Source organism: Lagenorhynchus albirostris, chromosome 13 (assembly GCF_949774975.1).
Source record: "Lagenorhynchus albirostris chromosome 13, mLagAlb1.1, whole genome shotgun sequence".
NCBI classification, from domain to species: Eukaryota; Metazoa; Chordata; class Mammalia; order Artiodactyla; family Delphinidae; genus Lagenorhynchus; species Lagenorhynchus albirostris.
In genome coordinates, this window is record NC_083107.1 from 60,643,573 (window position 1) to 60,666,884 (window position 23,312).

General features: G+C 43.9%; 1 protein-coding gene across 5 annotated transcripts in view; it reads right to left on the minus strand.

Moving 5' to 3' along the window:
* Window positions 1–23,312, minus strand: part of CRIM1 (cysteine rich transmembrane BMP regulator 1) — a 208,624-nt gene that overhangs the window by 81,221 nt on the left and 104,091 nt on the right. For all 5 annotated transcript variants that reach the window (XM_060169096.1, XM_060169094.1, XM_060169095.1 and 2 more), the window contains one exon: window positions 5,612–5,733. In XM_060169096.1, coding sequence (XP_060025079.1) covers window positions 5,612–5,733 — 122 coding nt within the window. The remainder of the gene's footprint in view (window positions 1–5,611; window positions 5,734–23,312) is intronic.

Here is a 23,312-nt window from a genome sequence, read left to right on the forward strand (position 1 = left end):
TGACTAAAGCAGCTGCAGATGAACTCGCTTTTACCGTGGGTTGTGCAGAAACGTGAGCGGGAGGGGATGGGATTGACAAGAGTTACATTTCACTAGCTAAGGCACAGAGAGCAAGGGAATGGAGTTTAGAGAGATGGAGAGTCCCAGAAAACACAGCCTTGAAAACACAATTGATTCTTTAGGATTAAAAAAAAAAAAATCACACGACATAATGAAATCCCTATTTGATGCCAAGACAAATTTATAGAAGCTCTTCAGAAAGATGCATGATAAAAATGGCTGGCAGTGGTCTTTGAGGAGCAATGACCAATTACTTCTTCACCTGCTGGGGATACATGTGAATCTTAGAACCCTATGGAGTTTACCACTACCTCTATAACAGGACATTTTCCATGGACAGAGAAAAGAATAATATTACAAATAAAATAATTTACTGTGTAACTTGTACCTATCAATGCATAAAATTGCATATGCATTGAGATGCACAAAAGTGCATGCACAAAAAATGCACAAAAAAAAGATGCACAAAAAAAAGACACAAAAGTGTCTTTTTAGGTATTTTTGCACGTTTTTTGTGTCTGCCCAATTAAATTTTATGTTTCTCAGTTCTGGAATATTCTCTTCCCTCTTTAACATATTCCAGAACTCCTGAAAAAGAACCTTATAGACTGTTAATAACTTCTACTGCCTGCCAAATTACACTGATTGGCAGACAGTGATAGGTATATAATTTTAGCAAAGGAAAAGACTAAAATGTAGAACTTCACATCAAATGTGAAAATGGAGAAAAAAATCCAAATAGGTATACTTCTGTTGCTTTTTCTCTTTAATATCTCAGTAGAAAATGGCTAATGTCTTGCCTCTGGTCTCCTTTCACTGGGGGTAAGCTGTATAGGAAGCAAGTGGGCAGACTTAAGAAGTCAAAAGAGAGACAACTGTATGACAGATGAGAAATGTCTGAAAATTTCTCCATAAATCAGAGACAAACTGATGTAATCACAAAGACAGGGTACATGAGCTTCCAGATAGCTATAGGAGGAAAACACCTTTTCTATGGGGGGGAAGCAGGGTGTGTGTGCTAGAGAATACCAGGCAGATACTACTTCAGGATAAGAGAAGGGGAACAATACTTACAAAATAGGACTGCAAAAGACTGTATCACTGTTAAGCAAAATTAGCTTGACAAGACCCCAGGAACACAACAGATGCTCAATAAATGCATACTGAGTGGAATATTTCTTTCAAAGTGCCATATTCTCTCCATCACTGTAGAAGTAGACTTTATGTCCCTAGAAATATTACTGAGTATTATTGCTAAACAGACAATGGGTTATCATTAGAAGTTTTTGTACTAATTTTCTTAACAAACTGCAGGTCTCAGTTTTCCAGGCCCAAATTTTACCTGAGGAGCAAGCTGACTTTGGGTATGGCTCTCCTGTGACTGATGGATTTGACATGTTAGTGTGTCTGATGCTGGAAGAGTCAGTTAGTGGCTACAACACTCAAACCATGATGTTCCATCATGTTGGATTTCTGTGCAAGTACATTGGACAGCTGATCATATCTAAGCAACCAAATGACTGTTTCCATATTCTGTATGTGGATGACTTCCCTATTCAAACCCAAATGCCTCTAGAAATGAGTGAGCTGGGCCAGTGTAAGGCAATAAGGTGTACTGTAACCAAATGGAGAACACATGTCAATCTAAAAGTAGAGGCCAGGGCTTCCCTGGTGGCGCAGTGGTTGAGAGTCCGCCTGCTGATGCAGGGGACACGGGTTCGTGCCCCGGTCCGGGAGGATCCCACATGCCGCGGAGCGGCTGGGCCCGTGAGCCACGGCCGCTGAGTCTGTGCGTCTGAGGCCTGTGCTCCGCAACGGGAGAGGCCACAGCAGGGAGAGGCCCATGTACTGCAAAAAAATAAAAAAATAAAAGTAGAGGCCATCACTCAGCTCCAGCTGGCTAATGACAAAAGTTTTGCTTATGGGCAGAAGCAGACACAGAACTGTTTCTTGAAGAAGATCTGGGATTATTCAACACTGCTGTGGAGGTCATACTTCTAGGGGATGATACTGATGTCTTCTAGTTTACACAAAAGGAGCTCAATCATACCACCTGTTCCTTTGGTTTCTAAACAACAGGTTCTCATTCAACCAATACCTCACAGGGCCTCCTTTCAGTCCTCAGTCACAGACCATAACAATCCGATGGGCAACTCTCCCCCCCTCCCCCCAAATAAAACCAAACCCAACAGAAAAGAGAACGAATATTTATGGAGAATGTTCTTTCCATCTATTCATCTAGGCTAATGTTTTCAAAACTCAAGAGTTCTTGAATTCTCTGTGAATATTTTTTAACCTTCTGTGTTCACTATAACGCTTATCTTAAAAAAGTAACGTAAGCATACGGATCACCTGGATGGCAGCTTAGGAGCCGAGTGCTGGCAGGCAATCTCTGTTTCTGCACATGGGGCTAGTTAACATGCAACCCACTGTCTCCTGAACTGGGGTTCCCAGATCCATTCCGACATGTTCCTACATGTTTGGGGGTTTCTCAAAATCAATAAGTAGTCCTCTAAGCACCCAGGTTCCAGCCGGGTGTCAAACTCACCTCTGAAAACTGCTTTCGCTGAGGTGTATTTTAATATTTTGCTTTTGCTTTTTATTGAGAAGAGCAGCCAGAGGAAATCTGTTTCCACATTTAAGGGATTAAAGCAACTAAGGACAGGATCTACTGTGTCATCCAGCGCTCTCTTTTCAAGCTTCCATATGAGCAGAGGGTTGCCCTGTTCAGCAGGCTTCTTGTCTCTAAAAATAAGAACTGCAGATCTGATTCTATCTCCTTTTTCACTTTGATGGCCAGGACGCTGGGGGCCTAACTTGACATTTAACTCCAACAATTAAACAGACAGATGCTATGGCCTGCATACCTGTAGGCACTTTCTTTCTGCTTTTCATTTTCAACTTTTACATACAACTCTACGGTTCTGATTCTCTTTTCTCATTAATATTCTACCACTATGTTATCGTATCTGTTCTCAGTGTAAAGTTGCCTCAAATCCTTTGTGCATAAGCAAGGCTTTATATATATTTTAAAGCTATATATATATATGGCTTATTAAAATATGTATATATAAAATAGACCTCTGCTCATCTGGGCAATGATAATGAATTTTGGATAATGTAATATCCTCTAATGGTGACCTTATGACAACAGTAAGATTTTCCCAGGGCACCAGTTGCCAAATAAACAAACAAACACATACACTTACATACGAATATATGTATGTGTGGAGGGGAGGTGTGTATATGTGTGTATGTATATGACAAAAAAAGTGAAATATAGGCTTTGAGACAGAATTCCATACACACTATTCTGTGGGATTTTGAATCTTCAGAGGACTGTAGTTTCTAGTCTCATCTACAATTGAATGACTAATATAGAAACAGACACACTGTAGCAGGACACGAAATAAAGCAAAGATCACCCAACCAATTTATGGTGGCAAGAAAGAGGCAAACACCAGAAATCCTGTGACTGCTTTGTCAGCTCAACATTTTCTCACAGCTGAAGGCAAGTCCTGTTCCTGAAGTGACTTCTATAAATGGGCTCTATAAATGGGGGCAAGGGCACTGAGGGGGCGGGGGGCAGTTATCAGCTGTCCAAACCGTATCACACTGGGGAGAGATGTAAAGTTAATGTCCTGATGAGAAAGTCATGACACTTGGGTTTCTATAATCAAGAAGCAAGGAAAAAAGAAAAGCACTCCTCTAGAGGTGATATTTCCTGGGGACAAGAGACCTAAGATTAAAGTGTAGGGCAGTAAAAGATGGCGAATTCCCACAAAGTAAGCCCTCTATGGGCTGATAATTAACAGCCACTCTAGAGGGAACTAAGATGATATGAATCAGATCATTTGCTCACTCACCCACCCAACTACCCATCAGAACCTGGGTGCACTCTGAGAGGCAGGTAATGTGCTAATAACACAGACACAAGGATAGATTCTCTGTTCTCTGGCAGTTCAGATTCTAGCATGAGAGACAGACATGCAGAGGGATGAATACTGGAAGGAAGCACAACTGAGATGCTGGGAGCCCAGGACAAGGACCAACTATTTCTGTCTCAATGGTACAAGTTAAATATTCACAATATGTCACCTACAATCAACTAACTTCAGCAATACCAGAGGCTTGGCCATTTGCTGGTGGTTAACAGACATTACTACCGGCTGGATAATAACACGGGTGGGGAGAAGCACTGAGAAGAGATTTATGCACATGGAACTTTTAACGCACCTCTCCCTGCATGCTTGTATTTATAAAGGTCTTTAAGTCAGGATCCTCCCCTCACCTTCTCCATCCCCCTGCCATGTCCAGAACAGCATCTTTGGATATGAACAGGAGGTGGGCACACAAAATTATAAAGACCATTTGCTCTTGAGGCACAATTTCAAGTGCTTCACATATAAAACCTCATTTAATTTACTGTTATTCACTCCATTTGACAGATGTGGCAACTGAGGCCCAGGGAGACCAAGGGATGCCCAAAGTTACACAGCTACTAAGTGGAGGAACTAGTTTTCAAACTGAAGTCTTTTAATTGTAGTCTATGTTCTTTTCTAACCACAAAGCCATACTACAAGTGTTTCTTCAAAGCAAAGCAAAGCAAAACAAAACAAAATATGCAGCCACTGGGCTAAAAACTACAGGACTCGGTGAAACAGGTCTGGACTTTAATATAACCTTTTCTTGTGGGGGAGGGGCAGCTTGGGAGGAGGGCAGAAAAGCTTCTGAACCCCTATTTCCTGTAGGCGGCAAATATGGACGCTTCTATATGCGTAATTTTGTTGTATTTGTCCAAATCCAAAATCATTTTCCTTGTGTGTCTAGGTCTTGACTAAATAATGTCCTCTAAAATTACTGACATTTCACTTACTTGAGTTTATTCTTTGTTTTTCTTCTGAAAATTCTGATGGAGGGACATGTTTTAGGCTCTCCTCCCTTCTAGCATCTAAATTCAATAAACGCCAGGTCATCACACACCAAGGGAGAAAGGTGGATTCTATTTGAAGTAATCTTATGACTGAAGGATCGTTTTTCTGGTCCACAAGGTTCCAGCTCCAACTAGGCCAATACTACTGACCAAGTAATAGCCAGAGGTGTTTCCTCTAAGTAGGAAAATGCTAAACTAAAGGAACAGTGTCTTTTCTCTTTCAAATTGTGGACACTCTGATGTGGTGTTAGTTACAAAGATTACCTCTGACAATAATGCAATGAGATCTTGAATGATAGGAGGGATACGACCACATTTTCCATAATCCTTTTCTTGCAATCCTAAAATTTCTGAACTACTGAAACACAGCAGAATATGATGGCTACGTGCAGTCTGTGATTACACTTCCAAAATGCTCTTTCTAATGGATGGAATGATGATTCCTTTCCTAACTTTCTCTACTGCCTAGTGGGATCTTAAACAAATATTCTTTCTGAGTTTCATCAAGTCCCTGAGTATATTCTCTGCCTTTTAAAAGACAGAAACAGCTAGATTGAACCCTCCCTCCTCCTCCTGCACAAATGTACACTCTCTGAGAACAAGAGAAACCCCACGTACCATTAACACATTCAAAGACATCACAGCACTTTCCAGGTGTCCCATCTCCACGAGAGACTATGCGGGGAGTGGATCCCACCTCACACACGGGGAAACCACATAAGCCAGAGAGACACTCGCATCTGAAACCAAAGAAAAGGGAAGGAAAACCCCATGAATAAACAACAACATAGAAGTCGGGAGACCACAAACAAAGTGGCTGTGGAAAACTATTCACCCCTCTCTGTGACACTGTCCTGTTTATCTGGTGTCGCTGGGGAATGGGGAGCGGGTCCTAACATAATTGGCATTCCAAATAACTAAGGCTCATCTCCTTAGTATACGCCCAGATATTTAACGTTAACCATTTTGACAGAAATATTCCTAAAATGCATTACTTCATTTCTTACTTAACCAGGCTGGTATTGAGCATAACAAACATTTTCTTGATGACTCAGGGCCATCTTTACATGCATACATTATCCTGTTACTCCAGACATCAGTGATGCTTGCACGGTCTGACACAGAATGATGCTCCTGCGTTAAATGATTCTATGTTGCTACTTGGTTGCTGTTGACCTTTAGGTGTTTTTCAGCAAATTTTCTGACTCGTCTTTCAACTAATAGGTTATTAGTTTGGCTTTTTTTTTTTTTTTTAATCTTTGTGATTGTGTCTAGTAGCATCCTCCTCTGGAGCTACATTAATTAATTTATAATTGTGTATAATAAAAGAAATAGATTCTGATTGAAGACCGAGGAGCTTTATAAATAAAGGGCATAAGCTTTAGCAAATGGAGTTTGTGACAGCTATCTGGAAGCTGAAAGTCTTGATGTTTTGGATCTTCTAAGCTGCATGTGTGCATTTCTCTGAAGGCAAACTACCTCTGTTGGCTCTCACCCTTAACTTCAACTCCGCTGCAAAACTTGCCTGACCACAGGAAAATAAGAGGCAGGTAAATATAAGAGGAGAAAAAGATATTGTCAACTGCCTGATGTTGATGTGTCGTAATGAAATAAGAGGCAGGAAATGAGAAGCTCAGGGCAGGAGGGTGTCAGGATGTAACTGTAATACAAGGAAGGAGCAGCTAGACTCTGCCCTGGGACTCCCCTGGCAATAGAAGCGTGGGTCAGAGGGTAGAGAGGATGACTAAGGGAGTTCCCAGGTTGGCAGGAGTGAAAGGAAGACATCCTAAAAAGAGACATCCTTGCCGGAAGTATGTGGGTATTTATGTAACAGAGAGGCCAAGATCAGGGGAGGGTAACATTCCCAGCAAGGAAGAACCATTAGCACATTAATTCTGTTTTTTCCCTCTTCTTATTTGATTGTTTTGTTCTATTTTTCTTTGGATCTTTCATAAATTAAAATGTGACTGTTGTCCACAAGTACTTCCATAATCAGGCCTAGAGGTTTAATGACATTTATAGTTAACTGTGGAACTAAAAAGGAAACGAATTAAGTTAAAATTTACACCAAACTCCATTAAAGCCACTGGAAAGGTGTGAATATCCCCTCTCACACTTCTTCCATGTGGGGAGATAGTTATATACAGATTATATTGGAGAAGAGGGTGTTAGGTAATTAAAGTTTTGCTGCAATGGTATTTCTGACTATGGTTTAAAATAAATGTTTGGCTGTTTTGTGTGAGCAAAGCCGGGAGCTCTTGATTCATAATCTCTATTCCTACAGAACAATCACCTTCTACAGCTGAGTAAATATGAACTGAGCTTTTAGTCCCTGGTAAGGTTATCCCACAGTCTCTCATTTTTATGTGCCTAGGCACTGCAGTTTTAAGCAGATGATCATATCCCTGTGACGTTACAGTAACAATATTTATTGCACTTGACACTCTGTACAACTTAAGCTCTTCAGAGTTTACAGATTAATGGGGGTAGAGTACTGAGAGGCCCCACCCTGATCCCAATATCTGGATGTCATTACAATGAAAGCATCCTACAAGAATAGCTGACTAACCTTTTTCCACATCTTTGGGAATTCCCCTTCTCTCCCACTGACGTGTTCGAGGAAATTACTTTAGGTTAAACACCAGGGAGCATACGATCAACCAATAAATACCTCCTCTGATGCCTTTCAACCCTTCAGAGACCTTTCCTCAACACTTGCGTGCCAGGCTTTCTGCTGGGCCGACAGAAATCACACCAACCTGAAAACCATGACTAAGTTTGCCCTTTTTCCCGCTTTTGACATTTCATCTATTTCCCAACATTGAAACATCTCTCTTGTTTTCTCAGAGACCCATACAGGTTGTCTCCAGCATGTTGCAGAAGATCTAAAACTGCACAACTGCCTAGTGACCCATTTAGGAAAGGAAAACCCTTTAGGTTGAATTTTTATTTCTAAACGCAGAATGACTGCACACTAAAGACCCAAGGATTCAGATGCCCTGGTTTTGGCCGGCAGGCTTGCTCCCAGCTCCTTTCCCTTCTCTACCAGCCCCTTGGAAAGCCCTCCCTACTTACTGCCACCTTTTGATTCTTCACAGCTTCCCCGAACCTGAGACTAGCAGAGGTTCAAGACCATTAGCACCTTAATAAAGAAGGAACTTATGAAGGAATCAGAAAAGGTTAAAATCTGGGCTGTCATCAGATATCTATCGAGCAAGTATCTATTAGGTTGAGACTTCATGAAACTGCTTTCTTTGTAGATCAAAAATAGTCAAATAGCAATTTCACAGAGTTCAACATAATACAACTCATGTGAGTTATTTTTCGACAGATAGTCTACACACACTCTCAGGTAACAAACGGGGGCTTCATCAGGACCCTTATTTGCCAAGGAAATTTATTATGTCTATACATAATAAAATCAAACAGTTTCCTATCCTGTATTTTCCACTAGAAGAGCCTAGAGGGCACTCCCCTAGAGTCTTCTTATAGTGAGTCACTGAATTACAGAACAACTGAAGCACTCAGACAGAATCTTGCCCTCATCACCTTTTCTCTTCATTCTTATTATTTTTTTGGTCCCTCCTCCCAATCTCCCTCTTACCCTTTACCCCAATGCCTGGATAAACAGCAAGCAATGGAATGGAGAAAACATGTGGATTGGTAGCTAAGGAAACAGAATAACTTATGAGTAAATCGATGTCCACACTTACCCCTCACTTCTAAAACCTTCCCTCCTCCAACTTCTAGGTTCCGACCTGGTCTCCTCTCACCAAAGTCTCCCCTTCTCCCAGTTCATGCCACGCCCATCCTATGGCTCAGTTCTTGTACTTCTGTAGTCAAAAACCTTCAGTTACTCTTCATTTAACTGATCAACTTCTCAGCCTAGCATTCAACACTCTCAAGTCCACAGATCTTTATTCGAATTCAATCTCGCAGTATTTCTCTTCATTCTCCTGATGCTACAGTCACCTTCTATTCTCCAAACAAGCCCTCCCTTTGCTGTCTTTCCACTGCTCACCCTACTCTCTCCTGAACATTCCTTATCTAGCCCTCATCTCCAGCTGTCTGTCTAGATACCATCTGCCTTTCCAGGCCAACCTCAGATAATAGCTCCTCTCTGAAACCCCAAATACCATACTTCTCTTAGGACATCTGAAGCAGAAGTGCTAAGGGTTTTTAAAGAAAACAAATAAAATAACAATTTTACTGAGATACAATTCACATACTGTAAAATTCACCCTTTTAAAGTATACAATTCAATGGTCTTTATAGTCACAGGGTTGTGCTACCATCACTGCTACCTAATTTTAGAACATTTTCATCATCTCATAAAGAAACACTGTACTTCCCATTTATCCTCTCCCAGCCCCTGGCAACCACGAATCTCTATTCTTTCTCTATGGACCTACCTATTTTGGTCAGTTCACATAAACAGAATCATGGGCTAAGGGCTTTTCAACCTTCAACAAGAAGCAACTTGCATTTGCCATTTGCCTGAAAAATCAAGCCTTTAATGTTATCCTCAGTATTAAGATAATCATCAGTCAAGGTACCAAACTAATAAATGTCTGCAGAATGTAATCACAGCTGCAGCCAGGTAGGCCGGTGAAGCTGTCTTTTTTTCTCTCTCCAGTAGGTAATGGATTCAGCTTAGTGGGCATGTGGGTGGCGGAGTACAAAGACGAACAGCACTCAGAAAAATCATCTAAGCCCCTAGAGGGCACTCCCCTCCTTATGAGGCCCACGCTGGCTGGCTCTGCGGGCTCAAAGGCAGTGCACACTCATGCATTCCCTTCCCGTCGTTTGTTTCCTGGTCTACACAGACAGTCCCAGAGTCCTAGTACAGCTTACAAGGTGCTCCCAAGTCTAGGCTCTACTTCTCCTCTAGCTTCCACATTCTACTGGCCCCTCTACATGCTCCTGCACACGTGAGTAACAATGGCAATCTGCCATTCACTGAACCCCTACACCCACTCCCGTCACTCAGCGCCGCAGCGCAGCGTCCACTCCCGTCACTCAGTGCCGCAGCGCAGCGTCCACTCCCATCACTCAGCGCCACAGCGCAACGTCCACTCCCGTCACTCAGTACCGCAGCGCAGCGTCCACTCCCGTCACTCAGCGCCGCAGCGCAGCGTCCACTCCCGTCACTCAGCGCCGCAGTGCAGCGTCCACTCCCGTCACTCAGCGCCGCAGTGCAGCGTCCACTCCCGTCACTCAGCGTCCACTCCCGTCACTCAGCGCCGTAGCGCAGCGTCCACTCCCGTCACTCAGCGTCCACTCCCGTCACTCAGTGCCGCAGCGCAGCGTCCACTCCCGTCACTCAGCGTCCACTCCCGTCACTCAGTGCCGCAGCGCAGCGTCCACTCCCGTCACTCAGCGTCCACTCCCGTCACTCAGCGCCGTAGCGCAGCGTCCACTCCTGTCACTCAGCGTCCACTCCCGTCACTCAGTGCCGCAGCGCAGCGTCCACTCCTGTCACTCAGCGTCCACTCCCGTCACTCAGCACCACAGTGCAGCGTCCACTCCCGTCACTCAGTGCCGCAGCGCAGCGTCCACTCCCATCACTCAGCGCCACAGCGCAACGTCCACTCCCGTCACTCAGTACCGCAGCGCAGCGTCCACTCCCGTCACTCAGCGCCGCAGTGCAGCGTCCACTCCCATCACTCGGTGTTCACTCCCGTCACTCAGCGCCGTAGCGCAGCGTCCACTCCCGTCACTCAGTGCCGCAGCTCAGCATCCACTCCCGTCACTCAGCGCCGCAGTGCAGCGTCCACTCCCGTCACTCAGTGCCGCAGCTCAGCGTCCACTCCCGTCACTCAGTGCCGCAGCTCAGCGTCCACTCCTGTCACTCAGCACCGCAGCGCAGCGTCCACTCCCATCCCTCAGCGTCGCAGCGCAGCACCCACTCCCATCACTCAGTGCCACAGCTCAGCGCCCACTCTTCCTCAAATCCCTGCCTCTCTTTTGCCCCAGGTGAATTCCACACAGCCTTAAGGCCACCGCCCTACAAGGCTTTCTCTGACCAAAAAAGCAACCAGGATTAGTTTTCTCTCCTCTTGGAGTGGACCTGTTCCTCCTATGAAGTCAAAATCCTACTCTTTCTCCTGTGAATTCCCCTAGTGCAGGGGCATGTCTTATTTGTCTTGTAAATGAAAAAATGAATGACATAAAGACATCCAAACAATAATCTAGAATAAACTTTTTTTTTTCATGGCTAGTAAGTCAGAGGTTAGGCCATGCATTGTTTTTACAGTTTTTATGTTTATAAATTTTAAACTCAGGGCTAACTGGTGCAGTGCTTTTCAAAATCAGTCTGTGGAGGGAAAGACTACGGAGTTTGTTTAGAATGCGGATTCCAGGGTACCACAGTCATGAACTGTTTCTCAGAGTCTGGGGCAGGGCTCCAGAATCTGCCCGTACAGTAAGCTCTCCAGGAGACTCCACTGGAGGGAACCGGGGACCCACTTTCTGAACAACTTGCTCCTAAAGGTGCAGTGTCTCAATCGTCACAGTTTAATTTGCACTTTCCGTTGGAAAAAGCTATGTACAACTAGTTTTATCATTTTAATTAGTAGCACATTTTGATGAGTAGCACTTGCTCCTGCCTGAATACAGTTGCCTATGAGTGAGAGACACATAGGGTGAAGAAAACAGTAACTTTATTTACTATCCAATACCATCCATCATCCACCAGAAAATGGATGACTGCTAGCAAGCCACTTAAACTCTGGGATGCTCAGTTTTCTTGTCCATAATACAAGATGGTTGGACCTTAAGCTTTCTCCAAACTATAAAATCCTGTGATTCCATTACCGTCATTCCCATCACTGCCACAGTCTGATCCCGGCTCATCCCCTTCTGCGGCTTCTCCTCGCCTGCACCCTGTCCTTGGAGCACATCACCATCTCGCCCTTCCACACCCACCTCCTCCTTACCAAGCACCTCAACCTTCAGGCCCGGCTCAAGATGGGCCTTGTCCCTGACACTGCTTTGTTTTGTTTTGTTTTGGAGGGGAATGCAGGAAAAGAAACAACATACTCAACAAGTTGAGGAATCAACAGTTTGTTTCACCAGAGTGACTAGAGAAACTGTAAAGGATGCTAAACGATAGGGAGTTAGAAGAAGACACCGTGGGGAGTGGGGAGAGGAATCCTCTTTGCCACTCCCACCACCACTCAGCAAAGCAGCAAACTGTCAGACTCCTCATCTTCCCCAAGCAGATCCTTATTCCCTGCCCCTTCCTGGAGGGAAAACAACTCAGTGAGGCCCCTGCAAACATGTCTCCCAACCCTGCACTTATTCCACATCCAAACTCAGTGTTGAGCCCTTTGAAAGGGGAGAATCACTGTCTATAAATCAAAACCAACTCTATTCAGGTGGGAAGGAAGGCTCCCTTTACACAAGAATAAATGTGGAATGAAAAGGGCAAAGCACGTGTACTACTAGGATTCCACACAGGGCAACAATGAAACTGTCAGCAAAGGAAGTTACAATGACACATAAAACATATTCTTATCCTGTAAAAAGTATTTTCAACTTTAATTATATCTGATGTACTATCTTTCTACGGATTAAATTTCTTACCTCTTTCTAGGTATGTATAAGTTTAAAAAAGAAAAGAAGACTGCAAATAAAACATCCAAAAAGAAATGGGTTTCCCACCTGAGGGTCCACTATCCTGCACTCCTCCCTACGGAAGTTTCTTAGGACCACCATGCTTCTCCCGCCTCATTGTAAGATTTACTGCTAAGTAACAAACCCTCTTCACCCTTTCTCCTGCTCATTCCTCCTGTGATGCCTTACATTTCCACCACCCAGGGGGTTAGGCATGTGCCTTAGTTGCAGCAGCAAACACACCACCCAGCTCTAAGGATCACACGTGCCTCCTTCCAGAAGCCTCCCTGCTCCTTTCACCTGTAAAACCAGAAACCCCATGTTCTTCACCACTTTCCCTTCAGAGACAACAGCAAACTCACTCTGCATTTTTGGTTGCTGTTGTCACGTTTTGCTTTTTTCTGCGGGGAGCAACTGAAGGATATGCTCCAGTACACGGACAGTATCAATTGAGGGCAAGTACGTAAGATATTCCTCTTCATTTCTTACTACGCGGTACTGGCAATAATGATAAAGTCCACTGTAAGCCCTTAATGACATAGTCATTTTAGCTGCCCTCTTCCCAGCTTTCTCAAGGAGCAGATGATTATGGCTGGATCCTCAGGGCTGGCCTGTGGCTCAAGAAACTTATCCTTAGGTGCTAATTTTGAGAGAAAAGTGGTATAAATTGTAAGAAAATAGAGGCAGTGGGCCCGCATGGTTCCTGGAAGATCTATAAATTATCTTGCAGAGTCAAGTCCCACAGTAAGCAGGTGAGGTCAGGAGAAAGCAAGGGCACTTCACATCGGTTACCGCCTCCACATGACTGCTTAAAGGAGAGGAGAGTTGGGGCAGTTCCCAAGAGACTCCCTCCTGCAAGGGAGCCAGAGGCACAGACCCACGGCTGGGAAGCACCCCCAGGGCCCGTGCCCCTGCTGAACCGTGAGAGCTGGGATCTGGCAGGCATCCTGAACTGCACTCAGTTCAGCCCAACAAGCTGATAACCACCACATCCCAGGACAGGCAGGCTCTCTGCCTTCAACTCCCCGGGCCCGGGGGAAAGACACTGGCGTGTGCTCCCATGGTGGGCAGGACGGCGGCAGAGGGGGACAGGAGAGGCGCATGGAGACCCAGGCGGGAAAAGCAGGAAGGAGGGGAAACCGGCACGTGGCACTCTGCGAAGGAGGAGGACTGGGTCTGGTGGGGACAGGACCTTGTATCAGAGAAATGTCAGGTGTTTCCATTTCAGGGCTGGATTCACCGACCGTATTAGAAACGGATGCTTTGGAACGTGGAATCAGCTTGCTGGTGAACATGCAGTGGTCCCGTAACTACCTGCCGAGTGCGTGCGTGTGGTAGGCACTCAGCTGGGTAGGGCTGGGGATACGCAGGGTCCTGAGCCTCCATTTAGGAAGTCTGGTTTAGGGAGGTGTCAGATACACATAATCACAAACCAGAACACAATCAGATGGGGACTATTCTGTCTCCTCCCCGGAGCACGTGACGCACAAACACTAATGACATCAGGACTGGACCTCCTATTTGAAAATCTGGACAAATCCTCCACTGCTTGGGTGGCTAATGCTCCTTCACCTCCTCGGAGCTGCCTGCAGCCTGAGCTGCTGCTGAAAGAGCTGACTCTGAGCACACGTCCACGGGCTCCCTGTGGGCTGTCAATTCCCAGACCTCTCATCCTTGTCATCAGTGCAAAGTGCAAGGTCCTCTGGTCTCCCGTCCTCAAGGGAATGCACATCCCCACAGAGAATCGCTCTGCTTCCCAGGGACTCATCCTCCCAGGCCCACTGCTCTGCCTTCCCCACCCTTTCCTCTCTCAGCATCTGAACATCATCACAGAGTATACCACTCAAATCTGTCCTAACCTGGCTCGCCTGAAAACACTACTTCCTTACAGTGAGACCATGAATTTCCCCACACTCACCCTTCACCTGGGGTGGAAGGGAGGCAGACGGTCTCCAAGCTGACCGCCGTGGGCTAGCCCACGGAAAGCTACCGCTTTCCTCCCTCATTCAGGCCCTCCCTCTCTGTGACTTTGCCTCCTGCCCATTTCCTACGGGGGTGGAGGTTCAGAGAATGTACTCTGACATCCGGCAGTCTTAGGTTTGAGTTCTGGCCACTGAGGAGCTGTATGACCTTGGGCAACACGTCACCCCTCCAAGCCTCACTTGTACTGCCTGTAGGATGAGGGTGATTAACATACCCATATCTCACAGGACTGCTGTGTGGATTAAATAAACTGATATGTGAAAAGTACCCAGGAAAGTGCCTGGAACACAGAAGCCCTCAACACCTGTTAGCTATTGTATGTATATCATTATAAACTGGAAGCTTCTGGGCCTATGTGGAGGAAGCAGTTTCAACATCCTGACCTCGCATGATCTTTTGGAATCCAGTGACCCTTGCTGCCCCTCCACTTCGGCCACTTACTTTACTAGCCACAGCAATCTCAAATTTCAAGTCAGATATCCTAGTCGCCGAGCACAACGGTTCATCCTTCCTTCCAGGTCTTCTCAGGCCCAAGCTCCCACTGCACCAACCCTTCAACCTCCCGGAGACATCTACTCCCAAATCTCTCCCTTTTCTTCTTGGCGTGGGCCTCATCCTGATGGTAACTCCTTAACAATACAGCCCAAACCCATGGCGTTTTACCTGAGTCACCACCTTCATGATACTTCTAAATTTCCTGCCCCTTTAACCTCCATCCATATCTTGTCTCTCAACACGAACCCCAAGTCAGTTACACCCAGAGACGGCAAACCTGTCTTCATTCAAAGGGAAGTGGGATGTTGCAGACAACTCTAGAGGGTCTGTGCCCTCTGAAGGGGCTTCACTACTCACTCCATGCAGAAACGTACAGTTGCTACACCTTTCAACTGCTCAAGAGAAGCCAGAGTTTTAAGTCAAGCATCCCAGGTTTTAAATGCTGATGACTAATTTAAAGATGGCAAAAAAAAAAAAGGCAAATCAAAGAAAACATGTCTTGGGGTCAAATTCAGCCCAAAGGCTGCCAACTGCAAATACCCAAGTTGTTGATGACTGGTGGAGAGAGAAAAAAAAAAAGGGTACACACTCAGCAGTAGCTATTCCACCTCTTCAACACTGGAGTCCCTCACCTGTCCAAAGACCTCCATTCATCCCTAAGGATCATTCTGCCAACTAGAGGCACAAAGAGCTGATGCTGTGTGTATATGTGTGAGTAGGGGAGTGTGAGTGGGCACAGATGGGAAGTGTCCATCAAACAAGGGGAAGTGGGGATGGAGGGAAAGACATTCCAGGAAGAGGAAAGAACCTACTTACATCTACAGGGCAAGAAAGAATATAGTGTTTTAGGTTGGAGCAAATGGTTCAGCCACCAGGAGCATATGCTGTGCTGGGATTTGGGACTGGAGGATACTGTGGGGGAACTTGCAGGAGACATGGCTAGTGAGATAGGCCAGAGCTGGTTAACAAGGGGCCTTGCATACCATACTAAGAGGTATCTTTGATTGAAAGCAATAAGAAAGTAATAAATATCTTGAACAAGTGATGGAGTCTTGCCAAGGGATGATTATCTAAGAAAAAACCAACACTGTCATGAATTCCATTTTTCTTGAATCATAAAGATAGGCAAGATTAGTGGTAATATTTTTTCCTTTTTCTTTCTTTTTTTTTACTGAAGTGTAGTTGACTTTTTTTTTTAAAACATCTTTATTGGAGTATAATTGCTTTAAAATGTTAAGTTTCTGCTGTGTAACAAAGTGAGTCAGCTATACGTATACATGTATCCCCATATCCCCTCCCTCTTGCGTCTCCCTCCCACCCTCCCTATCCCACCCCTCTAGGTGGTCACAAAGCACCGAGCTGATCTCCCTGTGCGATGCGGCCGCTTCCCACTAGCTATCTGTTTTACACTTGGTAGTGTGCATATGTCATTGCTACTCTCTCACTTCATCCCATCTTACCCTTCCCCCTCCCCGTGTCCTCAAGTCCATTGTCTATGCCTGCATCTTTATTCCCGTCCTGCTCCTAGGTTCTTCAGAACCTTTTTTTTTTTTTAAGATTCCATATATATGTGTCAGCATACGGTATTTGTTTTTCTCTTTCTGACTTACTTCACTGTGTATGACAGACTCTATGTCCATCCACCTCACTACAAATAACTCAATTTTGTTTCTTTTTATGGCTGAGTGATATTCCATTGGATATATGTGCCACATCTTCTTTATCCATTCATCTGTCGATGGACACTTAGGTTGCTTCCGTGTCCTGGCTATTGTAAGTAGTGCTGCAATGAACATTGTGGTACATGACTCTTTCTGAAGTATGGTTTTCTCAGGGTATATGCCCAGTAGTGGGATTGCTGGGTTGTATGGTAGGTCTACTTTTAGTTTCTTAAGGAAACTCCATATTGTTCTCCATGGTGGTTGTATCAATTTACATTCCCACCAACAGTGCAAGAGGGTTCCCTTTTCTAGTGGTAATGTTTTAAGTTGCAAGACACATTAAAAGTTTAAAAATCAATGACCACAATAGCCTAGAATGCCCTTTCCTCTTTCTCCATCTGGTGAACTCTGACTCATTCTTAAAGACTGAGCTCAAAAGTCAAATCCAACAGTTTTCCAAATAGGATCTCTTTGCTCTGTGAGCTTACTGTTTTTTGCACACTGCTATCTCTAAAGCACGTAGCCCTCTAAATTGCATTGTTTTCTACATGTTTGCCTTTCCTTTATTTATTTATTAATTTTAACATCTTTATTGGAGTATAATTGCTTTACAATGGTGTGTTAGTTTCTGCTTTATAACAAAGTGAATCAGCTATACATATACATATATCCCCATATCTCCTCCCTCTTGTGTCTCCCTCCCACCCTCCCTATCCCACCCTTCTAGGTGGTCACAAAGCACCGAGCTGATCTCCCTGTGCTATGCGGCTGCTTCCCACTAGCTATCTATTTTACATTTGGTAGTATATATAAGTCCATGCCACTCTCTCACTTCGTCATAGCTTACCCTTCCCCCTCCCAGTGTCCTCAAGTCCATTCTCTACGTCTGTGTCTTTATTCCTGTCCTGCCCCTAGATTCTTCATAACCATTTTTTTTTAAGATTCCATATATATGTGTTAGCATACGGTATTTGTTTTTCTCTTTCCAACTTACTTTACTCTGTATGGCAGACTCTAGGTCCATCCACCTCACTACAAATAACACAATTTCGTTTCTTTTTATGGCTGAGTAATATTCCACTGTATACACGTGCCACATCTTCTTTCTCCAGAGAAGATATACAGATTGCCAACAAACACATGAAAGAATGCTCAACATCACTAATCATTAGAGAAATGCAAATCAAAACAACTATGAGGTATCACCTCACATGGTCAGAATGGCCATCATCAAAAAATCTAGAAACAATAAATGCTGGAGAGGGTGTGGAGAAAAGGGAACCCTCTTGCACTGTTGGTGGGAATGTAAATTGATACAGCCACTATGGAGAACAGTATGGAGGTTCCTTAAAAAACTAAAAATAGAACTACCATACGACGACCCAGCAATCCCACTACTGGGCGTATACACTGAGAAAACCATAATTCAAAAAGAGTCATGTACCACAATATTCACCGCAGCACTATTTACAATAGCCAGGACATGGAAGCAACCTAAGTGTCCATCAACAGATGAATGGATAAAGAAGATGTGGCATGTATATGCCTTTCCTTTAGATGGTAAGCTCCTTGACATCAGTGTCTACATCTTATTCCTACAAGGTTAGCATAACATCCAGCACATGATAAACACTCGAATATTTGTTCTCCACACAGACTAAAAACACTGTAGGATTCTGATGCTAGGACTTGCCACAGTTTAACTATCTATAAATTTAACCCAAAGCATATACTGTGGTAGGCAATGATGAGATTGAGACTTACAAGGTGCAACCTTGTCCTCAAAAAAGTACACAATCTAATGTCTTAGGAAGTGTCATAAGAGTCTTCAAGAATCCATGATCTAGTTATGGAGATCAGAGTACTCCATCATCTTATCGTAAGAGTCATGACATACAAACAAAGGCAAAATCAGGAAAGGTTCATTTAAACTGCACTTGTCTGTGTGATACATTCACAAGAGACTAACTGAGCATCAAGTCCAAGAGAAACCAGCTGCCTCCACCTTCAGGGTTGCAGTCAAGCAGTTAAACATCTGCTGGGCAAATATAACCCTGAACCCTCTGCACTCTGTGTCCACACAGTAATGAGTCTTATCACTTACATCCCACGTAAAGGTGCAGATGAAGAGTAAAATATAGTACACCAAATTTGGGGTTGCTTCTGGTATTTCCAGAAGAGGTAGGATTTGAATATGCTAGATTTGCTTATTAGTTACGTAAATACCTTCACAAAACATTTTTGCAGAACTGTCTGGAGCTGTTCTCCCGTTCAGCTGTGTCATGATGATGATGATTTCAAATGAGGGTGGGTGGGGAAAGCCCTCTGAGGTTCAATATTATCCAGGCTGTGCACTCCACTTTCCAACCTAATCGAAAGTCTTATGGAATTCAGCTGAGTTACTCTCTTTGAACGAGGGTCAGAAGGCCGTGTCTTTATCATCTGGTGATGGCCAGGCTCACTCAGATCAAACTGAAAGCCTCTGAGTGAGAGCCCTGAGCTTTGTTTCAGGACTGAAACAAATATAAACTAAGACTAGACACTGGTCTAATGTATGGTGAAACGCCAAAGACATAAGGCACTAGTATAGGAAGTGCAGGGCTTCCACATCTGAAGTGAATTATTGACAAATTAAACTCTCTACTAGGGAGATAGTTCATCTCCAATGGGCAAGGGCTTTACTTCTAGGAAAGCATATTTTCTTCATTCTGGGGATAAGTCCAATAATAACATGGAATTCCTACAATTATTTTGTTTTAAAAACATCAGAGTTTAATATAGACTCTGGCTTTTTTCATCATGAGTTGACTTGCTCTTTTGGGCCAAAAATTACTGTGACAGAGGGCAACAGAATAGATGTTCTTTTCTTAGTTGAGAAAGAAGGGCTTCAAATATATTTCCAAATTTTTCTGCATGTGTTTAGAAACAGAGAGAATGCTACCATGACAGCATGTCAAGAGTCAGGAATGTTTTAAATCTGTGCTATGCCAATCCATATTTTACATATTGGATAACTTAATTTTATTTATTCCCCAAAAGCAGCTGGATAATTATTCAAATTAAAGGGAACAACCAAAAAGTGAACTGAATTAGAGATATTTGTCTACTAAAAGATTAATCTTACCAAAAAACCCCCAAAACTGTTATTAAGTGCCGTCTTCTTCAAGACAAGGTCTTGGGAACAGATGGACATGATAATTCATTACAAGAGTCTTAATTTGATAAAGTACTTTTGAAAATGAATATTCAGGGATAATTTCCACTGGTTAGTTTCCATAAGCATGATACATGCAACTTAATTACCTAGCACACTGTTAAGAGCATAGGGATCTACAATAACTGTTATTTGATGATCTAAAGAACTTAACACCATCTCAAAGAACTAAGGGGGGGCTCCCTGAGCTTTGAAAAGGAACCTGCCTTTTCTGAGCCACATGCAGGAAGTTTCTGGCTTTGACATCCGTGTCTGGTTGGGCTGATGTGCCCTGTGATGACAGTCTTGTCCTCCGTGTTCCTGACCCTTGTGTAATCCTCCCGCCCACCCTCTGGCCCCTCAACACCCTCCTAAAGGCGTCAAGCAGCAGAATGATAGGCTGAGGCTCTGGAGTCAAGACTTGACTGGGGAGCTCTGGAAAGCTGAATCACCCAAGTGTAAGTGTAGCAGCAAAGTCTTGACACTGTCCCTCCAACACTATTACTCAAAAGCGGAGAGATGTTAATGGAGCAGAGGGATACAATGGGACTTCTCTGTAAGATCATACCTGTAGATTCCAAGCTTTGAAACTACAGGCAAATACGGAGGGATATGAAAAATGATCATCAGTGATTCTGTGTGTGTGTGTGTGTGTGTGTGTGTGTGTGTGTGTGTGTGTGTGTGTGTGTGTGTGTGTGTGTGTGTGTGTGTGTGTGTGTGTTCCCTTCTTATTACCTTCCAAAGGTCTGCAACTTTTCTGAGACTGGCAGAGGTAATATTTTTAAGGTAATGAGTTCCTTCAAGCCTTGTCCCTATCTTATTCATTACCACCAAGCCCAGTGTTCTCTGTCTTCTATGAGGTTCTCAATGAGTCTTGGCCATTTAACTGAGCATTTCCAAATCTGCACCTTGTTTTCACTCACTGTAGCTTTGTGGTTAGATTAATTTTTTTTTAATTAATTAATTTTTGGGGGGCTGTGTTGGGTCTTTGTTGCTGCGCGCCGGCTTTCTCTAGTTGCGGTGAGTGGGGGCTACTCTTTGTCGCGGTGCGCAGGCTTCTCACTGTGGTGGCTTCTCTTGTTGCGGAGCACAGGCTCTAGGCACGTGGGCTTCAGTAGTTGTGGCACACGGGCTCAGTAGTTGTGGCTCACGGGCTCTAGAGCGCAGGCTCAGCAGTTGTGGCGCATGGGCTTAGCTGCTCTGCAGCATGTGGGATCTTCCTGGACCAGGGCTCGAACCCGTGTCCCCTGCATTGGCAGGCAGATTCTTAACCACTGCGCCACGAGGGAAGTCCTGTGGTTAGATTAATTTTGCTGTAACTCAAGCGCTTCTGAAAGGAAAAGACAACCTGCCAAAGATTCCATTCTGTTGGCTTCAGCGGGGATGAGTCAATTTCAGGCTATGAATTCTGAAACCCCGGAAAGCTTTTCTAAATATCTACATCCAGTCACAAGAAACATCGTGCAGCAATCTGCTAAGACTCTATTATTGTAATACAATACAGTACCAACAAGACAAATTTTCTTGAGAGCACAGAGAAATCAGGATGGAGGAATGGGAACTAAGCATCCTAGATTTTCAACCTGAAGCAGCAGAGTATGACTATCTAGATGTTGTGGTAAAGGAAAAAAATTCATGACCTTCGTTCTGGTCATGGGCTGTATATCTGATGTATCTTTCTGATACAATAGGGTTAGGCATCCTTCCTTTTTTCTTGTTTCCTTTCCTGGAATTACAGTGTTTGTAGCTGTTATAATATGACACAGTATGAGTGAGAAATTGTCTTCTAAGGTCAATGTCTTACAAGACAGAAATAAAACTGAGGCTCAAACAAAGAAAAAGGAACTTAACTCAGTAGACCATTTTTTATTTTAAGAGACATAGAAAGAAATGGTGTAATCATAAAGTTAGGAACAGAATCTAAACCTCTTCCACAAATATAATGCTCTCTGTGTGTATATACAAGTTAGTGTGAAATAAAGAAAAATGCAATGAAAATATGGAGACGCTGCATAAAGAGGAGTGACAGGGAAGAAAGACAAAGACAGACTTTACCTTAAGGGAAGTGGGGTAGCAATAGCTGGGGAAAGGGAGGTACAAATACTGGTGTGGGAGCCAGCCAGCAGCCATGCACAGGCTGATGGGAGTTCATGGTGGTGAGCATGCAGGGGTACGAGGATGCCACACCCAGCACGCTCCCCACAACGTACCCAGAAAGGCAGGCGGACAGGCAGAGATATCCACATTCTATGAGAAAGCAGTTTAACACAGTATGTCCTTATCTTATGGATTCAGCCTTTGGCCACACAGTCTCTGCTCCTGCTACATAAGGGGCTATCTATTTACAGATATTAAAACAACAACTAACTAGCAATATTCAACTAGCCATTAACCAACAGGCAATCTATTTTGTTGGATTACCACTCAGTTTTCACAGTTCAACCAGTTCTGAGCATCCTGGTTTAAATTATTAGTCTAAGAAAAAATTATTACTATTATTTCATTTTGCCTTTCCTATTTTTTTTTTAAAAGAAAATGGAAAAAAAAGAAAAAGTAACCGTAATTCTTTTATGACTTCCTTTGGACTTTATCCCCTTCATGATGAAAACCATATATCTCTCCCATTATCTTCTGAGTTCTGGGATTTTCTAAAATTTCCCTTCTCATTTCTTTCTCAGGAGTCTCCTATCACCAGCAGATTGGGGTGTTTTTTTTTCCCCTCTCTAAAGGGTTTGGGAAAAGTCAAAAAATTTAAATTTAAGTAGAAGCTACTTTTGAGATCATCAAATCCCTCCTCCCCTCCTTCTCTCTCAGGTAAGAAAACAGACCCAGATGTTGTGAGGCTTGTCCAGATTCATGCAGAAGTGGACCTGGATTCTAGAACTCAGTATCCAGGCACAGGTTTTTTCTGCATAGCACCAGGTGACGTGTGAAGGAGTATTCTTTAGCTGCTGAACGGTCTACTCACATGTACACATTTGCCCACACACTACACTGTAAAAGCAAGTGTATGACATGGAATGTTAGGTCCCCTGAGTGGTGGGGCCGGAGAGGGGCTTTGGGGAGTGAGCTCAGGACCACAGCAGTGCGGTGCTAGCTGGTGATCTGTGCTCACAAAGCCTGGCTCTGCCACTCAGCGGGCAGGACCCTTCCTGAAACGGGAGAGCCATACAACCTGCCTCCTGTGGGTGGGGCACCGCTGGGATTCAGGTTCAGCTACATTTTCACTGGAACTGTACTCAGAATCTAATGTGCTCGAGACATTCTATTAAACGTTTTAGAGAAAACCAAAGTCACATAACAGTCAACATTTTAGCCTACAGATAATCTAAAATTTTTAATTACTTTGGACTAAGAAGAAAAAGTTAAA